General features: G+C 40.9%; 1 protein-coding gene across 18 annotated transcripts in view; it reads right to left on the reverse strand.

Annotated features, from left to right (window-relative positions):
• DOCK7 (dedicator of cytokinesis 7) overlaps positions 1-25819 on the reverse strand; it is a 117599-nt gene that overhangs the window by 68943 nt on the left and 22837 nt on the right. For all 18 annotated transcript variants that reach the window (XR_014527730.1, XM_083510212.1, XM_083510211.1 and 15 more), the window contains 10 exons: positions 16011-16186; positions 15151-15219; positions 12173-12302; positions 11848-12060; positions 11060-11145; positions 7930-7996; positions 6013-6162; positions 2995-3075; positions 2598-2763; positions 1277-1419 (listed from right to left, as the gene is read on the reverse strand). Coding sequence is in view for 17 of the 18 variants with exons in the window: in XM_083510212.1 (XP_083366338.1) it covers positions 1277-1419; positions 2598-2763; positions 2995-3075; positions 6013-6162; positions 7930-7996; positions 11060-11145; positions 11848-12060; positions 12173-12302; positions 15151-15219; positions 16011-16186 (1281 nt within the window). In the remaining variant the exon portion in view is untranslated. The remainder of the gene's footprint in view (positions 1-1276; positions 1420-2597; positions 2764-2994; positions 3076-6012; positions 6163-7929; positions 7997-11059; positions 11146-11847; positions 12061-12172; positions 12303-15150; positions 15220-16010; positions 16187-25819) is intronic.

A 25819-nucleotide genomic window follows, 5' to 3' on the forward strand; every position in this document is an offset into this window, starting at 1 on the left:
AATGCTGAGAATATAGAATTTAGGTCAAATGTAGTTACTTCAGCAGCTAGCGAGAGTGCTAGTTAAGTAAAAGAGGAAAAATAAAAACCTTGGTTGATATATACTTTATTTAACAGTTGCCAACATGACCTTGGTTTTAAAATACACACACAAATATTCTAGATTTATCTTTCTTAATCCTAGCATGCTGCTTATGGGAATCCTGACCTGACCCAGAATCTCCAAGTCCTTGTTTTATAAATCTCTTAATCTGCCTCCTTGCAAAACCCAAGGTGTAGTGGGAGTATTAATCTGGGTTTTTTCAGATCAGTAGACCAAGGTGCTGACCACCTTTGCTGGTATTGTGGTGTTGACATAAAGAAGCACCAATTTTGCATAATCTATGCAGAGCCTATCTAAAATGTCCTGAAGTGAGCTGGCATATCTTCTCCCGATACCCTTTACTTGTTGCCCATAACATGTAGTTTGAATTTACCTGTAACATGTGGTTTTAATTTATTTGTAACACTGGTTGCACCAGTGTTAGAAACTGAGATATGAAAGCTAGGAGCTAAATGGCACCTTAAACCTAGGTTATGGGTGCAACAACAGAATGTCTAGGTGCTTTTTTTATAACAAGAATATAAAGCTGAAAATGAATGAACTGCAGCTAAAATATTATGTTCATTTTTCACATGGTCTAGTCCTTCCCCTGCTCACTCCCCTAATGTTCTTAAGAGGGCTTCTTCTTCAGTTTTCAGAGAGTAGCTAGAAGTGGGGAGGCAGAAAAAGGTCCTCCTTTCCTTCCAACTCTGCAATTTAAATCTGAAATCTTAGGCACAGTACTATGCCCAGAGCTCAGAAACTGCTTGTGCTAATTTCCCTGTCGCAAAATGCACCTAGAACAATGGGAGTTTCAAACACTGCTTTGCACCAACCCAAGAAACCAACTAAGGGATTCACTGACCCTGGTCATAAACTTCTCTTATTTATTTTGTATTTTTAGCTTGCCCATTCTGAAAGCTCAGTGTTACTTTAAAGCAGCTGAATTGTAATACAATGCGAGATGCAATAAAATTGCAATTTAAAAGCATACTGTATCTAGCACACAGCATTACAACTTCTACAACCAGGAGAAAAGTCATTAAGTGATATCCCACAACCACCAGCAATTTTCAAGTGGTTCACAAAGGGAAAAGTTTGGGAACCACTGGTCTAGGGCTAAAAACTCCCGTGCCAATCCCTAAAGTGTGAAGACAGTGATGTAATGTTACTGTGAGAATGAATCGTGTAATACCTGTTTAAAGAAGTTTGTCACTGTGAGGGTAGCTGGCCTAAAGTTAGTCAGGTTGCAGGCTTCATCCCCACTCGTTGTCCTTTCCAAGGAACGCCTGCCGACAATGCTAGAATTCCTCCTCTCTGACCACGACCCTTTGCGTTCTTTAAGAAGGAAAGCAGGAAAAAAACAGAGCCAAAATAAAGTCAAATAACTACATTTGTTTTAGGAGCCAGCATGTGAAGAGAACGGCAGTTGCTTGAAATCATGAGAAAGGAAAGACGGAATGGGTGGTTAATGCTAAGACAATCGCACTCCTGAGGCATTAGGAAACAATGAAGCACAGCTGAATACTTCTGCTCCTCTCACATCAACCATACCCCAGTGCCTTGTGCCTATTATGAAAGTCTTTATCATGTGGAGAATTATGTTTTTCTCCTACTGCAAAAAATGATGAAGTTGGCAGTTTTGGGAGGGTGGAGGGGATGAGGAAGATGCTGAACAGTGGTTTCAGATGAGCTGAGCGGCTCACAACGATTAATCCACTCCTTTGGAAAATGCTCATCAGCCTGAAACACTCTCTCAGACTTAGTTCTAGAGAGCATAACAGATGGTTTACGAGGAAAATCCTTGAAAGATAAACCTATTTGTTATTACAGGCTTGTCCTTTTTCCTTTCACCCCATTACCGAGGCTTGGGCAAGGGAAAAATAGGCAAAGCAAGCTGATAAACACATATTGTGCACCAGGCCCAAATGCAAACCCTGAGACGTTAAAAAAAAACAAACCAAAGTAACTATTTTGTTGGATCAGAGTAGTGATCCATTGTGGCATCCTTTCTCCAAGGACTGAGCAAAATTCAAGGTGCCACAAAGATGGGGCAAAATAGGGGAGGCTAATGGCAATCCAGGAAAAGCAGCAGCTTTAAACACAATTTAAAAAGAGATAGCAAGAAAGCATGATGGATAAATAAGAGAAGGCTGTAGAAAATACATAGAGCAGAATGGCAGAAGAATGGGACAAGGAAGGAGAGGCGCTGAAAGCAGCAGAGAACATTGGCCCCTGACATTCAATTAGAGAAGACTAAAAAGTTAGGAATGGTGCACATACTACCATCTTCTATAGAACTGTACCACCCCCTGGAACGGGCCACTTTTATTTCGAAGGAAAAGCTGCTAGAAAGCCCTAGTCCAAAACAGAAAGATGTTCTGGATCAAGGCCTGCAGCTGGTTTTTCTTCAAAATAGAAGTAGCCATTTTAAGCACGCTGTTTCAAAAGCATAAATGACATGATTCAGTTTGTGTTAAGATTAAGAATCACTTTGTAATTATCTAGATACCTACCTCCTGCAGCAATTTCCACTTCTGTAGAGTCCCTCTCCAAACTTCCAGCACTGCTGACTATGTTCATTAAATGAATGGCCGTCCATGCAAAAGGCATGCGATATCTGCCAAGCCTTTGGCAAAATTGTTCTGATTGACTTTTCAGTTTTTCTAGCTTTTCCTTGTTCTGCAGAGGTAAAACCCCAAAACTTACAAACTTGAAACATTTCTGAATTTTTTCATACTGCCTCTGCTATAAATAAATGCTGGGATTTCAACAGAAGGAAGTACTGTTTCAATAATGTATGATTTATTTTTTTTTAAAAAAGAGAAACTTGCAACTGTTTTAAGGGCTACAGAACTATTTTTAAAAAGACACCACCTGCATTTAGGTCCAAACCCATTGAAAACTGCTTACCTTTGCTGCATCTGCTTCTTTTAAAATCATATATGGCTCTGCACACTCCCCAATATCTCCCTGCTGTAGTACCTTTTCCAGCTGTGGGGATGGGAAGTGGGATGGGATTGAAGAAGGAAAGGAAGAGGCAAGCATGATGTTGGAGATACGTACACCACACATATACACAATGTACTGACTAGCCAGCACAGTTTAAGCTACCCACCCAGACACCCAATCAGGTAGACTGCCCTTCCTCTGTTGCACCAGCAATATAAACTGCAACTATAAAAGGTAAAGAGAGGCTTCAGCTATGTATGTGCAAGCAATTTCAACTGCATAGTCAGTGCCCCTGCAGAAGTCACAGAGGACCCCCTGCCTAAAGTTTTGGCTTTGGGGCTTTGATTGGTTGAGAGCCAAACCAAGGCATTGTTGTTGGATGTGCCATGCTCTGGAACATCTAATTACAAGTGAGACCAGACAAGGGAAGAAGAAGAAGAAGAAAAATGCAGTGTGGAGTCTTCCTGTTCAGGTTTCCTGCCACTCCATTCCATTCTCCCGACCGAGCAGTTGGCCAGCACTCCGCAGCCACTGAGCATGCTCAATTCTCATTGGTCCAACCGGCCCCCCCCCCCCCGTTTTTGTACTTCTGCAAACCTTGATATTTTCCCAAAGCCTGCTGATACCCCCACCTACATCTTCTGTGCGGATGCTGCCATTGTGGCTACATATAGCTACCCAACTAATTTACTGTTAAATATATGTGGAAATTTAAAAAGGAGACACAGCTAAGCAAGAATTTCTGAAAGTATTATTACTTTCTTCAAGGAGAATTTTGGGGGAAACGTGCAGGGGAACTGTACATTCTCCATAAATGTTTTATTTAGCTGTCTCTCTCTTAGAGAAAGAATCAAGCCTTGAAGCAAGGCAGAGAGTTTATGATGGACAGTTTTACCCAGATTGTTTCTTATCTTTTGGCATTTATATTTCTAAAGATCCTTTTGCACAGCTCAATTCAAATGTCACCAAGAGAGGTTAATAACATGGCATTCATTTAGAGAGGTTTTCTTATCGCATTGCTGGTGGGGAAACCCAGGCTCTGCTATAAACAAGAAAAGTTCACACCCTCATAGATATCCTATGTGGATGAAGCAAGCAAACAAGCTGGAGCAGGAGGCGGGGGGGACGGGGGCGGACAACATTTAGGAAACACGCTTGTTCCCAGCAACTAACCATATTCATATATTCATTCACCCTAATCTGATACAATGATATGGCCATGGAAACATGTTTTTGCATGTGCTCCTCTTGCTGGATCTGGAAATACTTATGCAAAAGGTTGCCGCATGAGCAATGTATAATACTGGATGTCTTCACCTAGCACACAGGCATGTTTCTATGACTCCAAAAAGCATCAAAACAGATGGTCAGCACCATCAGTTTGGACAATACTGATAATCTGTGAGGAGGTGGAAGGTGCTAAATTCAGCCCAAGTTCTACATCTTCTCAATTGGGGTGGGTGGGGGTTAAGGTTGGCTTGGAACCAAAGTCCCTCCTCCCACTCTTTCAAAAGCACAAATGGCACTGCCAAGGCTGACAGTTCCAAACATTTGCTAAGTACAGTGGTACCTCGGGTTACAAACACTTCGGGTTACACTTTGGGTTACAAACTCCGCTAACCCAGAAGTAGTACCTCAGGTTGAGAACTTTGCCCCAGGATGAGAACAGAAATCGCAGGCCGGCGGCAGGGGGAGGCCCCATTAGGGAAAGCGCGCCTCAGGTTAAGAACGGTTTCAGGTTAAGAACGGACCTCCAGAACGATTAAGTTCATAACCCGAGGTACCACTGTATGCAGATCAGCTAACCTCAACATGGTATCCTTCAGATGTTCTGTACTGCAATTCCCATTATCCCTAGGAACCAGGGAAATGGGTTGAGGAAGGTAGCATAGGATGTCATAGCTAGTGTGGTTAGGTTTTGGAAGCAGGAAGTTTTCTATAAAATAATTCTTCTCACACTGCCCAAATCTCATTTGGGCCCAGATTACATTGCAAACAGCCATTTCACAAACTAACTGGCAGGGGAATGATCTAAAAAGGAGCACAATATATGACGGCACCTGGCCTGTGACATATGACAAGCTATTTTTCTGGCTTATTTATCTTGCTCATGTCCTTTTCCTTCTCACCGACTAAAAACTTAGCACTATTTTCAACAAATGACTGCTAGCTAGGCTCATCTCATTGAGTTTACAAGCATTAATGTGCAAGTGCAAGCTCTTTGAGGTAGATTGCATGGTGTTAATCTTTTTCTCTTTTCTTGTAAAAATCAACTACTGTGAATATATGCAGATTCTGGCTTCAGAAGGTATGCAATGAGACGTGTGCAAAATTTGAGAACAGAATCTCCTCTTAACGCTGCTGTCAATGAGGCTTCCCTCTTGCTTCGGCAATTTGGGAAAACGCAACGTGAATCTCAATCTTAACATATTTCCCATGGCATTAGGAAGCTTTTTTCTTCTTCTTCTTCAAAAATTCTATTGCATAGTGACTATCTTAAGTGCCTCCCGCAGGATAAGGCATTGCTCTATATTGCCCTATCTGCTTTCAGAGTTCAGTAATGTTACAAGTCTAAGGCAAGAAAGGTCAAAGCAAGAATTGTTTTCAGACAGAGCCTATATCTTAGTATCAAAAACCAAACTTCTGGAGATAGAACTCTTCAATTTGAGAATGACTAAATTCAGTCAGCAAAAGGAAATGCCAACACTAAGCAGGGTCATTCTGTAATCTGATTTTCACAGGATTTGTAGTTTTCCTTTCAGTTTTCCCTATTGAGGAAGGATAAAATAAACACAGTACTAGCAAAATGCAACCAGGTGATATTTGTTGATGTTTGTGTACAGGCATGGTCCTCACAATAAACGGATTTGTTGTTGTTGTTGTTGTTATATGGGCACAGAAACTTTAGCTTACTCGTGCCAGGAGATAATACACTTTTCCGAGATAAAGATTCATAAAGGAGAAAAAAAAATTTCTTACCTTTATTACCAGAAAGACATCCTGAGAGGGATATGTAATAGAAAAAATGGCTGACCGGGCCAGAGTGGTTATGGCAGCAGGTGGAACATGAGGACGCAGCATCCCTTTCATCTGTTCAGAGTTTAAATCAAAGTAGAAGTTCTCTGAAATCTAAAAGAAAATTATAGCTAATTACACTGAAATATATCCAAAGGCTTCACCAAATTAAAAAATGTAAAAAAAAATGTTAACGGACATATGTTAATTTCACTTTCATGCCAACTGTGGTTAGCTTTTAACAGCAGACAAAAAAACCTGGTAGCTAGCTGAATTGTTCATTTCTTAACAGGCTATATAGCTATTTGTCCCAATATGATTTGGGCTTATTTAAAAATAAACCATCACCACCACCAAAAACAACAACTCTGCAGCCCACCAATGATACCATAGAGAAGTATAACCTTTCAAACAAATAAGCAAGGCAATGGCTTTGAAACCAATATACTCAAAACAGCATGCACAGCCAGGGATCCACTTCTCCACTCGTCACCCTTTCCTTGGTACATGCTTCATTGCCCTCCACCAAGAATGACAAGAGAGCCCCAGACTTCCTCCCTAATTTGGACCTGGATAAGGAGTGGAAAGCATTCCAGTACAGCTTTGCTAATTTGTGATAGCTCAATGCAGCTACGGGGAACATCACCATCCCCCCTCTAGAGGCAACCTAGAGAGAAAGATAGGGATAAAGTTTGGTAGCGGGCACCTCAAATGTTTTGATAGCAGAGGTTTTAGTTATCATGGGGCTTGCCAATTTTCCCTCTCCTTCAGATGATAATTTCCATCTGATCAGAGACCTGATAATCTGAAAATATACTTTAGGGAATTTGGATTTTCGAGAGAGAGAGAGAGAGAGAGAGAGAGAGAGAGAGAGAGAGAGAGATCCTCTTTTTTGGCAAGGATGAATGGTCCTGCTCCAACACCCTTCTCACCTCAGGCCCAAAATAACAGATACTAGCACCCAACAGCTGTCAGGCATGTCAATGAAGCTCTCTCATAAGGAAATATAATTTGGATTGAAGTGGGAACTTTCCATCCATAAATCTAGCTTCTTAAAATGATATTGTGTAGTTCCTCTGCACGCGACTGAGGCAGGAGCAAAGAATTGTGGGAGGCAGGCTGAATCTCCTCAGATTTTCCCTCCTGCCTTGACAGAGGAGTTTGCTCCCCCCCCCCCCACGTCTCACTGTTCCCCTTATATTCAGTTAAGTTTTCTTTCATTATTTCTCTTTGTACTCTTCTTTCTTTGCATTGTGTTACATTGTCTTCATTTGCTTTCACTCTCTTCATGTTTTGTTTTCCTCCACTGAGGCATTTAAAAAACAACAACACAAGCCCTCCCTCTCCGCTTGCTGCTTCTCATTATTTCTTCACTTCCTTGCTGTTTTAAATTGCTTCCTAAACTTTATTTGGTTTTATTTCATTTATTTTTCTATTGAAATAAAAAAAAATATAGAAGTGGAACAAACTCAGGGGCCCATCATGTTTCACTCTCCCTGCTGGAATCAGCTGTTTTTAGTTATGTTCACTGCATTTTGCCTATTTGGGCTGATGTACACCACCCTGTGCTCTTTTAAAAAAAGGGCATTCTAGGAATATCCTAAATACTGTAAATAAATAAACAAAATAATCAGGCAACCTGTAAAATAGTTTACTGTATCCAGCAACCTCCACCATTCTTTACAGGGTTTGCTTTTTATAGTACTTTCAGTTCCTTCTGTTCTGCTTTCTATGTAATTTTGAATAGCAGGGATGAAAAACGCAGTATTCCAGTGAAGACTTCAAGTGCTTTTAAGCAGAGAGCTGCTGTTACCACCTACGTTTTACTGCATGCTGTTCAAACACCATGCAAAGGAAGCAAGCATCAAGCAGATAACTCACCTTTTTCTTTTCCTTAACGTCGTACAATGCCAAACTTGCAAAAATCGGCTCTATTTCAATTTCAAATCTTAAAGGAGAAAGAAAGTTTAGCTCTATTTCTTAGATTTTTTTCAGTTTTATACACAACCAAACAGCAACAATGTTATTTCCTAACTGAAACTGCACTACTGCAGCTGTGTGGCTCCCTAGAAATAACTTTAGGATGCCATAGCTCAGGGGTAAAATACATGCTCTGCATACCAAAAGGACACAGGTTCAATCCCTGCTGTCTCCAAGGTATGACTCAGAAAGATTCCTGTGTGGACCCCTGGAGAGTCACTATCTGTCACTTTCAGCAATACTGCACTAGACAAACCAATTGTCAGAAGATGATGATTTATTTTTTTAAATTTGTATACCACCCTTCCGTCTGAAGATCACAGGGCAGTTCACAACTTCTGGGAAACAGATACTGCTGACTCTACTTAACAGTTGTGCCATCTAGAGGCAGTCCTGCAAAACCCAAACCTGCAACAAGTTCCCTGTTCTGATCCTGCATGGGGCCTAATCAGCAGCACCAGCTGACGTGCCTCATCCGAAATATGCTGGTGTTTAAAACAGGTTGTCAGCCAGTTTGACTGCACACCAGCAGCTTATGCACTTTTGTATATTGCTATTCATAAACCTTTTAAAATCTGCTGTGTATTACGAGATCTCAGGTCATAATCTTAAACAGACTTCTAATGAAATCAGTGGGAGAAGTTGTTTAGCGCTTAGGCGTGAATGGGAATGGACAGCAAACTGGGTCAAAGCCCTACCCTAAGCCCATTATTTGCAACTGTTGAGCTAAACTCAACAGTCCTTCTGCATAAACTGTTTAGGAGCAGGGTGTTAATCACAAATAGCTTTATCTCGTTTAAATGCAGTTCTCCAAAGCTGCCAATACCAGAATTAATGAATTTACTCCACAGAGATCAATGAGATTATGTCTTTTGTATCAATCAGCTGTTCACCATGGCTTCTATCTTTCTATCACTGGCAGCAGAGAACAAAGAACTGTAAGTCTCAAAACTGTCCCTCTCTTGCCACTAATGGTACCTTTTACCAGTTAAATAATGACTATTAGCTAATAAAGATTGCCTTCAAAACACTTCTGCTCAAAAGCAAGTCCCATTCATTTCAATAATTGCTCACCACAATTTTTTGAACAGATGGCAGAACACCCTTGCATTTATGACAACTTTTAGACATTGTGATATACTCTGACCTTGTCTGGGATATTTTTCTCTAACACCTGAAAGAATCTGCTGGTGTATATGACTCTTCACTGTCTTGTTACTGCTAGTTTGTTGATCAATACCTGTAATGTTCTTTGTTCTTTTACAAATGCTATTATTATAGCTAATTATTGTATTTTAATATTTCATTTATAATGGACTTTGTTGAATGATGCAGGACTAAAATCTCAGAGGCAAATAAAACATCAGAATTCAGTTTTGAGTATGTGGGCTTAAAGTACCTAAAACTATAAAAACTATATACATATTTGTCCTTCCAGGCACTAAACACAATTCTCATTCTTTTTTTAAAAAAGAGCGCAAGATAAACATGAACTCTGTACAATAAAGACAAACATCATTTCCTCAGATCTAATATGAAGAGATTTCTGTAAAAGGAAAATCTTAATTAACTGCTGTAATTTGTTTTTCATAAAGCCATTCACTGTACAAGAGTTCTCCTGGGAGCTGGTACATCCTGTAAAAGGCTATGCCATGGAATCATCTGGATTAGTGTCAGGACTTAAAAGCAGCTCTCCTCTAGGAGGCAATTCCAACATATATCTTAGTTACGAGAGGCACTCTAGTCTAACTGGAGCTCCCTAACAAGAAGGGTTGACCTAAGTGAGGACACACAAGATGAATACAGCCATGTGGAAAATCAGTTTTGTGCTTTATTTCTCTAAGGGAATACCAGTAAAATTTTACCTCGTGTTATTAGAGAAGAGTTATAGGCAATGAACCAGCTGCAGGTAACCCTACATTCAGGAGCTCCACTTCATTAAACTTGTTTAACAGGTTTCTCTTCTCCCCAGTGAAAGCTTTGCTAACTGCCTCAAGTCTCAAGTCTTAAAGAGGCAGCCATGGATTTAAAGACTCAACTTTGTCTTACTGAATCAGTTGTCTGACTGGTGGTGTAAAATCTCATCTCAAAAAAAAGGCTACATCAATCATGTTGTTTTTAGCCAATTGTCCTTTGTTTGTGGGATAAAAGCCAGATGTAAACAGGATGAGGGAAGGAATTGTGTCTCTGCTGTGAAGTAAGACTTTGCAGACATTACATCTTTATTATACCAGCTGCATTGGCTGCCTGCGTGTTTCTGGATCAATTGAAAGTGCTAGTGTTGACTTTTAAAGCCCTAAACCGTTTAGGGACAGGTTACATGAAAGATGACCTGAACTCATACGAACTTAGCCAGGCCTTAACATCACCCTCAAAGGTGCTGCCTGTGGGTCTACCATCAAGTTCAATTTGTGGGCCTCCCATCAAAATTGGTGAGCACTAGCAATAGGACCTTTCAAGTGGTGATGATCCCGTTAAATTTTCTCCCAGGGGAAATACATCTGGCCCAATCTTTATTTATTTATTTTAATGGACCTCAAAATTCCACATCCCTTCATTAAATTAGCACTTCACTTCCTTGCACTCAATACCACTTTATTGTATGGGTTTGCTGCCTTGTAGCTCAATCAGTAGAGCATGAGACTCTTAAAGCTCAGAGCTGTGGATCTGACCCCCACATTGGGCAAAAGTTCCCTGCTTTGCAGGGGATTGGACTAAATTACCCTCATAGCCCCTTCCAACTCTACAATTCTATGATTCTATAGTACATACCATTTTACAAAAGCATGACTAGGTTTGAATATTGTGGCAAGCTTATTTTATCATTATTTCCAGTGTTTTTAATGTACGATGGGAATATTTAATTGACTTACTGCCCTCTTTGCACATTAAGGTGCTCAATGTAGAATTTGAAAGATTAATTGTCTCTTGGTAGTTCTATCAGTCCCAATTATCATACAAGGTGCATTGATTTGACAGATCAAATGTAAGCATGCATATTTTTTAAAAAATTAACAACCTTATTACTTACTTTAAAGACAAACACTTTACAAGAAGCCTCTGACCAAAGTGTTCCTTGGGGATTTCAGGGATGCCCAGTCTTTCTATTGGTTCTTCCTGCAATCGGGCACAAATCCAGCAAGTAATGCATGCACTCCTTCCACAAACAAAGTGTATTGTTAAATGGCTAAAGAAGGCAAAGTAGATTTCCTCCCCTCCTATTCAATACAATTTAATCTTCAAGCTTAACAGCGTGTGGCTTTTGCTGCAACTATAAATAACACTGGAGGGGTTTAATTTAGGAGAGCTACTGAATAACGGATTGGAGTTCTGTAAGAAAATTCCTTGGAAAGCGATGATCCAAAAGTCCAGATTTGTGCTTTAATCACATGCTGCTTTGGCAGCAGTCACATGGAAACAAAAGCAAATACAATCTTAGGGTCAATCCCTTTAAAATCTTTGGCTCCTCCACTCCCCTCTACACTTTCTACAAAAGCTGGCAAACACCGCTGTCGAAAGTCTAGGACTCGTATTCAACATTAGTCATAAACAAAGTAGACTCATCAAATTCATTCCACTTAAGACGGCTGTGGCCCCACAGGCCTACAAACCCAACAAGTTATGGCAGATCTTCATGCTATTTTGCCTCTCTCTTCTCCCTCGCCATCTCATTTTAATGACTTCTGAAATTCAAGTTGTTATATATATATATATTCCAACTATAATAGACCAGCACTCACTATCTGGCTACAGAGTTGGACCTGGCACTTGTGTGTGCTTTGTGCTAGTATTAACAGGTCTCAGTTAAGCTCACAATACCTCATCTGGGGCTGGATGCAATGCAAAAAGTTCCTTGTGTCTGTTGGACTTTCTCTGTTCATCATTTTGATGGTCGATTTCTTCATTTGGGGTCCGATCCAGAAGATTTGGAAGCAAAGCATCTGGGAGGGAGTTTTTCAAGTCAAAAATACTGCAAGCCCAACTGCCCCGTGGCGTGTCATCAATTGACATGGACCGTCTTTTAAGATCATCCTGAGATTGAAGAAATTAAACGAAGCATGTAAAGTGAAATATGGAAAATGTCACATGTATTTTTAACACGGTGATTTTTTTTTTAAAGATGCAGGCTTCATAAAGCACCTACTTGTTCATCCTGGTAATTGTTACCATCCGGAGCTTCATCAGACTCAAATATCTGTTTGGGTAGGCCTTTTTGCCTCTCCTTCTGTTTGTCTAATGTGTTGGGATTAAATCCTGTTCCCAGTTTGTGATATCTATCCAAAAACAGATTGTATTAAGCAATGTCTCTCCTCTACAAAACCAAGCAGAAATGATGAGCAACATCTGAAAGCTTAATGTCCTCCCCAGAAAATAATTTTTGCTACTCTTGAAAGCATCATGCTGTACATCAAGTTCTGTAACAGGAATTTTTGAAAACAGCATTTTATCTTCTTTGACTGCAGGTGTTGATTCCAGTGTAGGATATTGAGACTTGCAGCCTTAAAAATCAACTCATACTTGTTACTTTTCCTGCTTGCAATAAGAAATGACTCCTGCTGTGACCATATAATCCTATAAGCATAAGCACCTTTCGATCAGCAATGAAATACTTGAAGTGTACCGCGATGTAGCTAAATGCAAACAATTTGTCCTAGAAGTCTGTATCCTTCACCTCATTAAATCACTAAATATTTTTTATAAGCAATCCAAGTATGACAGCATTTATTTGTTTATTTGCTTGTTTTAGCGTGGCTGCTTTCAAGGTCTCCTTGACCAGTGGTTCCCAATTATCTAACTACTGCGGACCCCCTGTTTTTCAAAAGCCAAGCCATGGACCCTCTACTTTTGAAATTTGTGATACCTCTATGGTAGTTTTTGTTATGTGAATGGTGCCACGGACCTCCTTGGTTCCTTGGACCACCAATTGGGAGCCACTGTCTTTGACTATTATAAAGGCTACTGTATCAATTTGAAGTTTAGTCCATCCGTATTCTATCGTTGCAACTCAGTGGCTTTTAATCAGAATACAGGAAGAGCCCTGCTGGATGAGATCAAAGGCCCATATAATTCTTTTTCTAATGAGATCGACTCACTTTATCCACACCATAAAAAAATGTCTAATCTGTCTACGCAGGCATTGTGCATTACCTGGCTCTAATATTGGTAAATATTATCTGACAAAGGTTGTTGATACTTTAGAGCAGGTGAGGGTAATCTCTGGCCCTCCAGTTGTTGCTGGACTACAACTCCCATCATCCCTGGCTGTGCTTGCTAGGGATGATGGGAGTTGTAGTCCAACAACATCTGGCGCGCCAAAGGTTTCCATGCCTACTATGTATGTTGCTGAATTACAGCTCCCATCTCTCCTGACTATTGGCCATGCTTGATGGGGCTTAATGGAGTTGAAGTCCAATAACATCTGGAGGAAAACAAATTCTCAAATCCTACTCTACTATATAAATCAGAAAGCTCCAAAGGTAAATGTCTAGGAGCCACCATTATTATAGCAGACAATAGTGTCTGTCAGCAGTGCTGGATATATTGGTATGTATATGTTCTGACAATCAAGGCAGTTGCAATATTGTGATCATTCTAGCCTATTATTCTCAGAGTTGCCCATCCCCAAGGTGTTGTTGTTACCATTTTCCCAGAAGCCAAATTAAAATTATTCTTTCTGTATGTGATCTTGATGGGTATGTGAAAACTCTCTGCCCTTCCTCCTCTATTTCAGCTGCACATCTAAAGAGCGTATTACTGGGACTACTAATGACAACTCTTGGGAAATATGTACATTTATTCTGGCCTCCTGAGAAGCTGACAGCACTCTCCTGTCTCACTGCAGTCTCCATTCTGACTGCAAAGAAGGGTGGGTGGCAAAAGGCTTATGGGTGGAACCAGACATGACACGGAGCACAAGGGGTTGCCAAATGGAATAGATTGCCCATAATAGGGCTGTCTGGCTAGGGTTGCCTGATATGCCTGAGAAGGCCCAATAACATTAACATATTTAACATTGCTACTGGATAATTTTACTTTTAAAACATTCCATATTTTATCAGCGTCGCTCTATGTCAGCCTTCACCTTCGTGGTGCCCTTCAGATGTACTGGAGTACAGCTTCCCCTCAGCCCCAGCCAGCATGGAGGGCAAATTTCTCTAGGCAGTATACAAATATTCTGCTCTACTATAAAGGCAGAACCAGATGAGAAACAGTGGCGGCCAAAACTGGCAAGCACCATCTTGTCTACCTCCTTCTGAACCTGACCTGTTAGCCTGGTTTGTTAACTGACATTCAGCCAGAATTACCCCAGTTCAGATATAAAGGGAACTGTGGCTTAACACAAAGCCAGGAATGAAGTGTCAAAGTTGTCACACAAGGGGAGGGGAGGAAGGGTGAGCGAGGAGCCCCCCTCTGCCCCAATGCCTATTCTTGGACTCATAAACCACAGTTCATAAAGTTGTGAATGATAATCTGAACCTGCACACAGAGAAAATGATACTCCTGCACCGTCGAAAGAGGGTTATTTCCTACCGCCTTCCATTTCTTGTTATCAACCTTTTCCACCATTATTATTTTCTTCTTTTTATTCCTCATCTTGGCATTTTCTTTTCTACCTAATTATATAAATCGTTTGAGTAGTTAATAGTGGTTTTACCAAGTGATTACAAAAGCGCTGGGGGGACAAGTGAGCTTGGCATATACTCTAGTCTCACGCAAAAAGGCTCTATTCTGACACGATTTATGAGTCATCCCACTGACTGCTGAACTGCTCCATTGCAAACATCTCACTGCATACGGCAAGCCCTTTCATCTAACTTGCTTCCTATAAGTATCCACAGCAAAAAGGTAGGGGAAAAGAATATGAATAGGTGACTCATACTTTCTCCATTATTCCCTCCAGCGCATTCAGAAAAGTTGTCTCTCCCTTTTCAGGAAGTTATCCTTAAGGGCACCTGCCTAAAAGCGATAACTAAAATAGCAGTACGGTCTTACATTGGCTCTGAATAGTTATTGATAGCTACAGCAACTGCATTCTGAAAATGAGTCTCCCCCCCCCCCCCGCCCAACACACACAGTTGAAGGGCATCTCTTCAAATATATAACTTTAAATACACAACTTACTTTCTGTTCACAATGGCCCAGTCTTCTGTGTAACTTCTTACGCAATCCCTCACGTGAGGGTCCATTTCACTATAGAGAGGGAGAAATAGCTCTAAATGGTCTCTTCAAATCACAAACATCTTATTTCATTTTAGACTGACAGGCCGAACTACCATTTAATACCCCAGTACAGTGGAACCTTGGTTCCTGAATGGCTTAGCTGCCGAACAAATCAGCTCCCAAGCACCGCAAACCTGGAAGTAAGTGTTCCAGTTTGCAAACACTTTTCGGAAGCTGAACATTCAGTGCAGCTTCCGCTTGAGTGCCGGAAGCTCCTGAAGCCAATCAGAAGCCACACCTTGGTTTTTGAATGGTTTCAGGAGTCAAACGGACTCCCGGAATGGATTAAGTTCAGGAACCAAGGTACCACTGTAATAAATACAGCTTGCATTCTGTAAACATCTACTACATTTCCAGTCATCACAAGTGCATACAGGTTGCCCCACTTTCCTTCATTCAATGTTTATTAACGTGCTTCCTCCACCTTTATGCCATAAGTTACATGCGACACAGGGCCTCTGCTTTTTAGACTCGCAGTCAATTCACTGCCTTTCCCTTTGCTTCTCAGCTCAACTGAGAATTTCAAGGGGTACAGTTCCCTTCTCCAAGGCCCCACACTCTGATTCTGCCATCTCTCTGTACCTGTATAACTTGTGCTTCCTTTGCTCTCAAAGCTATCCTGGCTCCAGTGTATAGTTTTGAGTGGTGAAGGAAGAGAAGGATATGGGGATAAAAAAGTCCAACTCCTGTTAATGGCTTCAGCCAGGCCATACCTGCTCAGCTGCAAGCATGGGCCAAGGTCTCTGTTGGCTAGCCCTTACCTCTCTTCAGGTACTGCTGACACAAGCGTTCTGCATTCTCGAGGACTGTAGATAACTTCAATATCGTCAGAAGGAAATTCAAGCAAGTCTCTCAAAGGGCCGCAATCCACTGCAAGTGGATGTGTAAGGAGGTATTCTTCCAAATCCACTGGATCCACAGGCTCAGTAAGAGGCACCTATAAAGATAAAGAAAAGTTATACTAAAGTGTCAACATTTGGCTATTTTAAAATAAATATATCTGTACTTAATTTCCCCGCTCTGCATATTTTGTTTTCCTCTGCAGCTGAAAAATATCAGTATCTAAGACTGCCCAGAAATACACAGGACTGCCAATTTCATTAGATGTTAAGGTTTCCAGGCCAAAATCACAAGTACAGACACATCCAGATGGTAACTGCTTTGTTCCCTCACTGGGAAAAACATTTATCTCCTGTAGTAATAGCCCTCAGTCACCACTCCCACAGAAAACAGCCAGACAGCCATGCAGACCATCAAGTCCTTGCTAGGCTCAACAGTCATCCCCATAAAAGCACATGGACTAGAAGATGGGATATCAATAACAGCAAATTAAAATCTCAGAGCCTGTTCTGAAGAGGCATCATGCAAGCATCTTGCTGAAGCCAACGTGTGGCTCTTGTCAGTGCCTTAATGGAAGAACCCCATGTAAACTGCATTAATTTCAAACATGGAAGAAAAGCAGGATATAAATGTAGTAACTAAAGCAAAAACAAACTGTTCTGCACATATATCCTGCAGAAATTAGTCGTGCTATTTAGCTCATGTGTGGCAAAGGCACAAGTTTTATGCCCTTCAAGATGGTATGCAAGTTGCTTTCCTGTGCTTTCTTGTGTCTCAAAAGACAATGGAGTGTACCTCTGGGGGTGAAGTTTAGCAGCACCGAAGTGCCTTCCCTGGGAGGTGTGTATGGAGGTCCTGAGCTGCCCAGAAAACAAGACACACACACAATTTGGCCTTCCTGGTGTGGCCCTAAGACAAGCAGAGAAATACGTTTGGCACCAGCTTGACTGCAGAAGCTGCTGGAAGGAGGTGTACAAGGCACCAACTTAGGCACTCCCCTCTGGATTTTTGTAGTAGGGTTTACTCCTCAGCCTTTTCTTCATTGGAAGATATCTCACAAGGCAGCAGAGGTTTAGGAGCAGAGTCTTCCTTCTCTTAGATGGGCTACCTTCCCAGGTTGATCAGCCCCAGCTTCCCACTTTCTTGTGAATTTAAGAGATTTTTTAAACTAGTCTACCAGCAGGAACAGTGCAATGTCAGAGCAGAGGATTCAGCAAAAAGTGGATCAGCCTCACCAAATAAAGGGCTTCCAGTGTCAGAGTTTACTCTTCTTATAGAGGCTAATGTGTCTAGTTCCAGGAGTTCTGTCCTCTCCTCCCAAATGTGGTGTGATGTAGCACAGTGGCTAAGAGGAGTGAGATATGAGCTGGGGAGTAGTTGGTTCAGGTCTCAGATCAGCCATGAATTTGCTAGGTGACCTTTCACAGACCATTATCCTCTCAGTCACAGTCCCACCCCTGTCTGCAATCTGGGGGTAATAATACACATATACAGAACTCTTTGAATATTCTCAAGTCTTATTATTATGCCTGGCTCATGATGGATAACGGACCCTGTGAAAGCCAGCACCTAATTTTATTGAAGCTCGCGCCCATCATCATCATAACTTAATGGCTCATTCTGGGGACAGAGGAAACGCGAGCTACAATTATGCAAGGAATCTGGAGATCCTGGTCCAACACTTGGTGTGCACTATAATATCATCTTCTGCCTGGTGAAAGGAAACAGATGGTCCAAACTTCACAGGGGACATGCCAATTGGAACATAATATTCACAGGACAGCTACAGGGTGATTACTCTGCGACCCAGGAATTGGGTCTAGGTATACTTCCACACCAATCTCCCTGAAAATCATTATCGGAAACCCTCATCCAGGTGATATGCCTGGGATGGGAACTTGCATCACCTCCTCAATGGAATAGTCTTCCTAGGGAGATTTGACTGCCACCTACTCATAAATCTAAACAGTGATGGTTTGTTTTTGTTCTTTACTATTGCTTGTTTTATTCACTGCCTTAACCTTTTTAGCTTCGTTGTTGCTTTAATTCTTCGTTTTTGTAAAGTATGTGAGGCACCCTGAAAATATTTCTACTGAAGGGTTTCAAAGAAGTGAATTAAACAAATTTTGTTCACAGGAAAGGCTGTGGCTCAGTGGCAGAGAACATGCTTTTTGAATGCACAAGGTCCCAGGTTCAATCCCCATCTGGGAAAGACCTCCGCCTGAAATGCTAGAGTGCAGCTGCCAGTCAGAGTAGACATTACTAAGTTTGATGGACCGATGGTCAGATTCTTTATAAGGCATCTTCTTATGTTGCACATGCCCAGGTTCTACATTCTGTTCTAAAGCAAACTCTATGGAACTTAAGAAGTACAGTATTACAGAAGTAGGTCAAAAATAATTGCCTTCTTATTCTGAGTCTTTCGTTTTCTTGAAACAAAACAATGCTACACGCAGTCCAATTCTAGAAAATGAGTGCTACAAATGCACTGGTTTTATACTTTTATTTCTGGGGCTGTGTCGCTTTCCATTATACTACAAGCCTAAGCAAAAATCATCAAGGTGACTCAGGAGAGAGACATTTCCACCCTTAGGCATCACCAAGTCATGAAAACCTGAGTACTGCCTTTGCTATGTCAGCATTTAGCAAAGCCTCCAAGGCAACACCTCCATTACTTTCAAAATCAATTCCAAATGCAAAGCAAAGCCTTTGATCTGACCTTCCTTCTCATACAGGGCTGCAAAGTTAAGACTGAATTTGCAAAAGAAAGGGGAAAGGTGATCAAGCAAAATGGTTCAGATTGATAGGCTGGTTATTGAGTGGCTGAAGACTTCAAAATAAACCCTACAAAGCCTAATACACACATAAATAAACAAACAAACAAACAAAGAAACAGTATAAACAATATAGACCTCCTAGTCACAGACAAGTGGTGAATATGGGAAACAGCAATACTCTTCATATGAAGGTGGAATTCTGAAGATAATCACCTTAAGCTAAGAAGGGATGGCTGACCAAACTATGCATAAAGCTTGGTTGCCCCTTAGAAAGTCAGGATTTGGTCCTAGGTCAAGAGGGTTTGATATCCTAATCTGCAACTGTGTTTGAATGTCATGCTAACCATATTGCTCTGGCACGGCTGCAAGGAGCAGATTGGAAGCTTCCATTTTTTTTGCTCCAAACAGACAATTCAAGTTGGCTTGTTTCACACAAACCATACCACACAAACCAGTAGGCACAGTTTGTCAATGGGAATGGGATGGCAGGGAGCACAAACTCAATGCCTGCCTAGCTCCATTCACATTCTGTCAAGCTATAGTTCAGCATGATGTCAAAACGTGGCCTCTGCATTTGCTTACATGAATCAAGACTTTGTGTGACCATATTCTCAAATAAGCAGAGCACTGGTCTCTAAGAGCTTTGAGACAGACAAACACTTTATAGGTGCAGCTTCAGTGCAACACTTTAAAGAGAGAAGAATAGAGGCAATAGTTGCACTCCCATAAGGAGAGAGGTCAGAAGGTCAGGAGTTCTGCAAATACAGTATCTCCGGTTCAATCATGCCAAAGATTAGAATGCTAAAAATACTTTTAGGTACCAATTCTTGGCCATTTGGGAGTAGAGAGTAAGCTGCTGATGTGCTTGAAGTGAAACACATTTGCCCTGCCTCCCAGAAACACTGAATGGATATATTCATTCTGAACTGGTAATATGGTGACCTAAATTTCCTGTGGGATAGATTCTGTTGCCTTTCCCCAAATTCACCATGTGTTTTCAACATCTGAAATGGTCTCTCTCTCTTTTCCCATGCAAAAACATTGTTCCCAACAGGAACACCCTCCCTCTCTCCCCACAACATGTGATCACCATAATCAGCAGCATCCCAGCCCTCTAAATTGCTAGGTTCTGCCGTTTAAGAAAGCTGGAGGGAAAGCACAAATTTGGTGTGCCGCTGTGGTGCTGCAAAGCAAAAGAGTACCCTACACCCCTACGAAGACCTACGTGTTAAACTGTATATGAAAGAAACACAGAGATAATCAGCTACACAGACAGGAAAGAAAATAAATGGGACAAACTTTTAAACTGAGTACAAACTGATGTGGGCAGGGAATGTGCTGTATTTGTTGTTTTTTTTCTTCCTAATCCTCATCTTCACTAAAAGAGGAAAATTCTAATTATAGACTGGCTGCCCCTCCCAGCACACCGTCATCCTTCACAAAATAAAGTATAAATTATCATCATGCGTCACGGTGATCGTTGGGCAACTGTATTTATTATTTCTCCATCAATTTGAATCAATTCCTGCCAAGAAAACCATATATAGGGTGCCTTATTTTACAACAAAATATGGTAGGCGAAGAATGATAGGCAGAGAGCAGTAGAGGCTTGCTCAGCTTCTTACCTGACCTCCCACCACTGCCATTCCTGCAGCGTACTGGGAAGACAAGGGCAAGGGGTGAGGAGGCAGCAAGGCTGGTGGAGTGCAAACGCACCAGCAGAGCCAATCCAGAGCTCCTGCTAGTGTATTTGCATCATGCCAAACTCTCCCCTTCATGCTCCTGATATGCCAGACCAATGGCAGTGACAGGAGGTCATGTAGACAATGCAGCCCCTCCCACCACTGCTGGCTGAAAGATTCTCCAAGGGCACTCAATACTTTATACACTACAATGCACATGTTCTTATGACATTGTACAGACTTCCCTGATCTGATCTGGTACCCTCCAGATGTTTTCAACTACAACTTCCATTACCCCACCCTCACCAGCCAGTATGGCATTGGCCACTGGTGGAAATCGTAGGTCAAAACATCTGGAGAGGACACAGTATATAAAATAGTTCAGCACAGGCCACTGGGTGATACATGACTAAATATGGGCCAGCCACATTCCAAGGCAAATGCACACATTCAATTTTTGATTTGCTTATAGGGAAAGAGAGTATGACTTAAAAAGGCTAGAACAGTCTGTAGAAAGAAAGTACTGGGAGCCAATATAGACATGATTAGAGCAATAATGTTAGAACAATAAGAGTTAAAACAACAATGTTTCTATTTTAGGTGCAGAGTGTTCACAAACATCCTTATTCAAGTAATGTCTTTCCTTTTATGAAATGGAAGTAAAACTGCCAACACATTCCAGGAACTTCATAATGAGAACTGATGTCAACAACGGCTACAGGAGCTCATCAGCATCCAGAATCAGGTAAGGCATTCACATTTTTGTCCCTACACCTCTTCAGTTGACTATTATAGCATGAAGATGTAAACAAACATAAATGTCAAACCCAGAAGCCAACATTAGCCTCGCCATCTGTGCAGTCAGAAATACTGCCTAACACCTGAGTAAACAGGCAAAACATAAATTCTTGGTTATGAAGAGGAACTAGTTTGTGTCAGCTTATTGGCAGATGAAAGACAAACGCATTATTTTAAACTCTGGCTTTTTATGGTGGAGAGGCGGAGAAAGCAAGCTTTGGAAGGTCAACCTATCTCCTTTCTGGCTATAAGGGATTTGTTGGCACCGCCCTCCTGATGAACAGGTTGCCAACTCCTATTAAGAAAACAATGTTATGACCTTTCCTCAATAAGCCATATCAGGACATGGGCTATTGTGCCAGTCAAGCTTTCAAGTGCTTTTTCAAAGGAACATTGGCGAAGGTATCATTATTTTCACTGTAAAAATTGAAAGCCCATATAAAAGCAGAGAAACAGGACTAACGTGTAACAGGCAACAATGCTCCAAGGCAAGCAATATAAGAAGAAAGTTAAATTGATTCTATGAGTTAGATTCTTCCTGTTTCAGTTGCAGGGCCTATTCATACCTACATTTCCTTCTACAAAAAAATCTGGCACACGCTCACCTGTGTGATTTTACAATCAACAGTGCATCTGCTGTCATACATCAGAAAATCCAGCTCTTAGGATACCATCAAAAAAATGCATTTATGAAAGTATGCCAAAAGTTGGCTTTTGAACATCGCAGCAGATGCATGCAACCCTACCAGCCTCACCAAGAGGAAGAATACCTCTATTTTAAAATATTTTCTTTTGTAGCTACTACACACCCAAAGGTCACATGAACATGACCTCAGATAATGAGTTTTGGTCAACAATTCCTCTTAAATATTTTTTCTTCTGTTTCAATCTTTGACATTAGTCATTCTCTTGTTATGCGATTCCAACCACACCCTATTTTTGTTAACATTCTGTCAATGGACCTTGGAGAATAGTTATAGCATCATTAACGTCTGATAATAAACACTTCTGGTGTTTATTATCATCAGTGAGCACAGCAAACATAATTGATCCGTACCAAATATTGTTTCAGATAGGATATAAGTTTTGACAACATTATGATTCTTGCTATGGAAAATAGTTTATTATTTCTGCAAGTAACATTTTATTTTATACATGTTGCTCTTTATAGGGATATTTCAAACAATTGTTATTTGTTTGGTGCATTAACTTCCTGCAATACTATTAAGTATGCTTTGTTTCGCTGGCTAAACATCTAACTCAACAAAACTTTCAGAAACTACAGGAGACAAGGTACCACCCTGCCAGCATACAATTGGGAAAACTGTTAAGGCACACTCTGTAAGAATACATATACCATAAAGCCTTCTGTGGCTCTATCCGTTTGAATCTCAGTACACACTCTGTACAGTGGTACCTTGATTGTTGAATGGCTTGACTCCTGAACGCCTCAAACCCGGAAGTAAGTGTTTATGAATGCAACAGTAAAATCAACTAGTCAAGGTACAGTCACCACAAGGTAAACAAGCTGTGCAAGAATTACAAAATAGAGAAGCAACGGCCATTAAGTTTGGAAATCTGCTAAGCTCCTAAGGCTGAAATCCTACACTTGCTTACCTGAGAGCAAGTCTTAAGACACTAAATAGGACTTATTTCAGAGGAGACATGCATCGGGGTTGAAGAGGGACACCTATCAGGTATAACTGTGCAATAGCCTAGCACTGGAGGTCATGTTGACAGCTAAGATCATGCTGAACTTTAACTGACAACTGATTCCAACTTATTTTCCCCACACATGTATTAGGCAATGGTCACCAGAGCTGTGGAGCCACCCCACCAACACCATTCACTACAGCTTATGTGGATGTGGACAGGGGAGCAACAACATCAGGGCTGTGCAGGCACACCAGATTGGCTCTGTGTGTTTTTCTACAGCTGTATTAAAATAACTGGGAAAGAGCTCCATCAGCTGCACCAGAACAAAGAGCCACTCATCATGACTACCTTTGGCATATTCCAGTAATTGCTATAAACATTCTGCCTTCTTCAGCGGTTCACAGCTCTTATGAGGGAACTGCCATCTTAAAGATATACATATATTATATCTATATAAATGTGCACACAGCCCTTAACTAAAATAAGATACCAGCTTGATAGATTGAGTTTATATAAACTATTATCCTTCACCCGGCTCCGTTGGGAAGCGTGCACAGGTAGAGTTAAGGTTGTCAGTGCTTGCATTATAAAACCCTGTCTCAAATGTTTATAACTGGACTGTTACAAGGACGCTCAAGCGTTTTGTCTTTAAGGCTCTGTTATTCTTCACTGTTATGTCCCCTTACTAGCTCGAAAATAAAACTCTGATTCCTATCGACTTTGTCCTTCCCTGGATGTCAAACACAGTATTTTGCAGTATTTTAGTGCTTCCTTTAGCCAGCCAACACTTGTTTCCATTTGCTCTCCTACCTGCATCCCTGCCGTATCATCTGCTACAACATGAGCAATGTGTTAGCTAAGCATGTCTATCTGTTATTCCATCCATACAACACTGTTGTATTTCCTAGTGCCGTTTCATTTTTAAAGTGTCTTGGGGTTTGATGCACAAGCTATTTTGTCAAGGCGGAACCAAACGTGCTGCAAGTGAATCAAAAGAACAGGTCTAAGAGCCTTTTGTTCTAAGAGCATCTCAAATGCTCCAACCTGCATTCTATTTTCAGTGGCTTTTATTCTGTGCGATCATTACTAATGCATTGTAGCAAAAAAGGGGCATTCACAAAACACTGGAATCTGTGCCAAAAAAATTCGAGGGGGTAAAAATTCATTCTAAACCAAGATTTTTTAAAAAAGAAAATATTTATTTTTAAAAAAACAATTTGTCTTTACTTTTTTAATTTATACCTTATTCACAACTGAGATTTAAATCAAACTCAGTGTTTTCTTAAAGTAAGTTTTAACTGCCCTGCAGCTTTCCAAGTTTCCAAATTGCTATTACAAAAGTCCTGTATGGTGACGTCTACGGTGCGTTATCTTTGATGGAATTTGCACATATCACAAAATCTCCAATATCTAATAACAAACTCTTACTGAAAATGCAAGTATCATCAAACAGTATGTATGAGCATAAGGAACTACCCTATACAGCAGGGGTCAGCAGCCTTTTTCACCGTGGGCCGGTCCACTGTCCCTCAGACCATGTGGTGGGCCGGACTATATTTGGGGAGAGGGGGAAATGAACGAATTCCTATGCCCCACAAATAACCCAGAGATGCTTTTTAAATAAAAGGACACATTCTACTCATGTAAAAACACGCTGATTCCTGGACCGTCTGCGGGCCAGGTTGAGAAGGCGATTGGACCGCATCTGGCCCATGGGCCTTGTGTTGCCTACCCCTGCTATACGGAGTTGGGTTATGCGACTATCTATTCTATTCTAATCCTATGGTGATTGGCAACAGCTCTCTAAAGGTGCCAGGAAAAAGTATTTTCTAGTTCTGCAACCAGAAATCCTTTGAATTTGAAATGCCAAGGATTAAACAGCTAATTGTGAAAGCACCTAAGTGTGTTTTACCCATACAAGGGACCTGTGCTGACACAGAAAAAGAACAAAATTTGGGAGTGGAAATCTTTCTATTTACCAGTGGCTTTCAAACCCCTGAAATCATGTTTCGTTCTCTATTAAAGAACAATAGCAAACATGCCAGTCAAAGAGAAATAACAACAATGGGTGCTTGACCTACTTGGCTCAATCACCAAGACAGCATTTGTACTACCAAACAAAGGAGGGAGGGGGGAAATCTAAGGCATTAGATGAAGAAGATCAAAGTCTGCTCTACTATATTCAAAGACAAATAAAGTTCTTAAGCAGCAGAAGACAGACAGTAAATTTAACCCTACAGCTGCTGGCTACTCATACATTTACAGGAAGGCAAATCAAATTTCAGGTGTTTACTTAAGTGGCCATGTAGCCAAGGCTTGAAAGACACTTGTGCCTATATTATCCGCATAACATTGATAAATGTAAGATATTCAGCTGCTTCCAAATGGGAAAAGGTGTAGCCTTTGAAGCTCTCCCTGGTAAACTCATAGGAGTTACTGTGAAGAAAGGAAACTGGTAACTTATAAGAACCACACTAAAGTGGGGCTGTGGGGATTAACACACAAGAAAAAACATTAATAACCGCTGTTAATATACAGAAGAATGTTCCTGGGTGTGGTGGGATTTCCTGATGCTTTGGTAAATGAACACCTTTTACTGCAGGCTTTTTCTAAGAAAACAAAATGACAGCGGGGAATATGATAAATTTAAGTTGATGAACATCCATTTTCCCTGCCAGAATTCTCGCTTTTTAACTGGATTTGTTTTTCTTAAAGGCATAGATTCTCATGTGCTAAATTCCATTCTCCCTAGAGAAATAAGGGCATCCGAGTTTTTCTACTGAGACTCTGGCCTTGCCTGCACTAAAACAGTAGGAC

The sequence above is a fragment of the Podarcis liolepis genome (genome assembly GCF_965112155.1).
Source record: "Podarcis liolepis genome assembly, chromosome: 6".
NCBI classification, from domain to species: domain Eukaryota; kingdom Metazoa; phylum Chordata; class Lepidosauria; order Squamata; family Lacertidae; genus Podarcis; species Podarcis liolepis.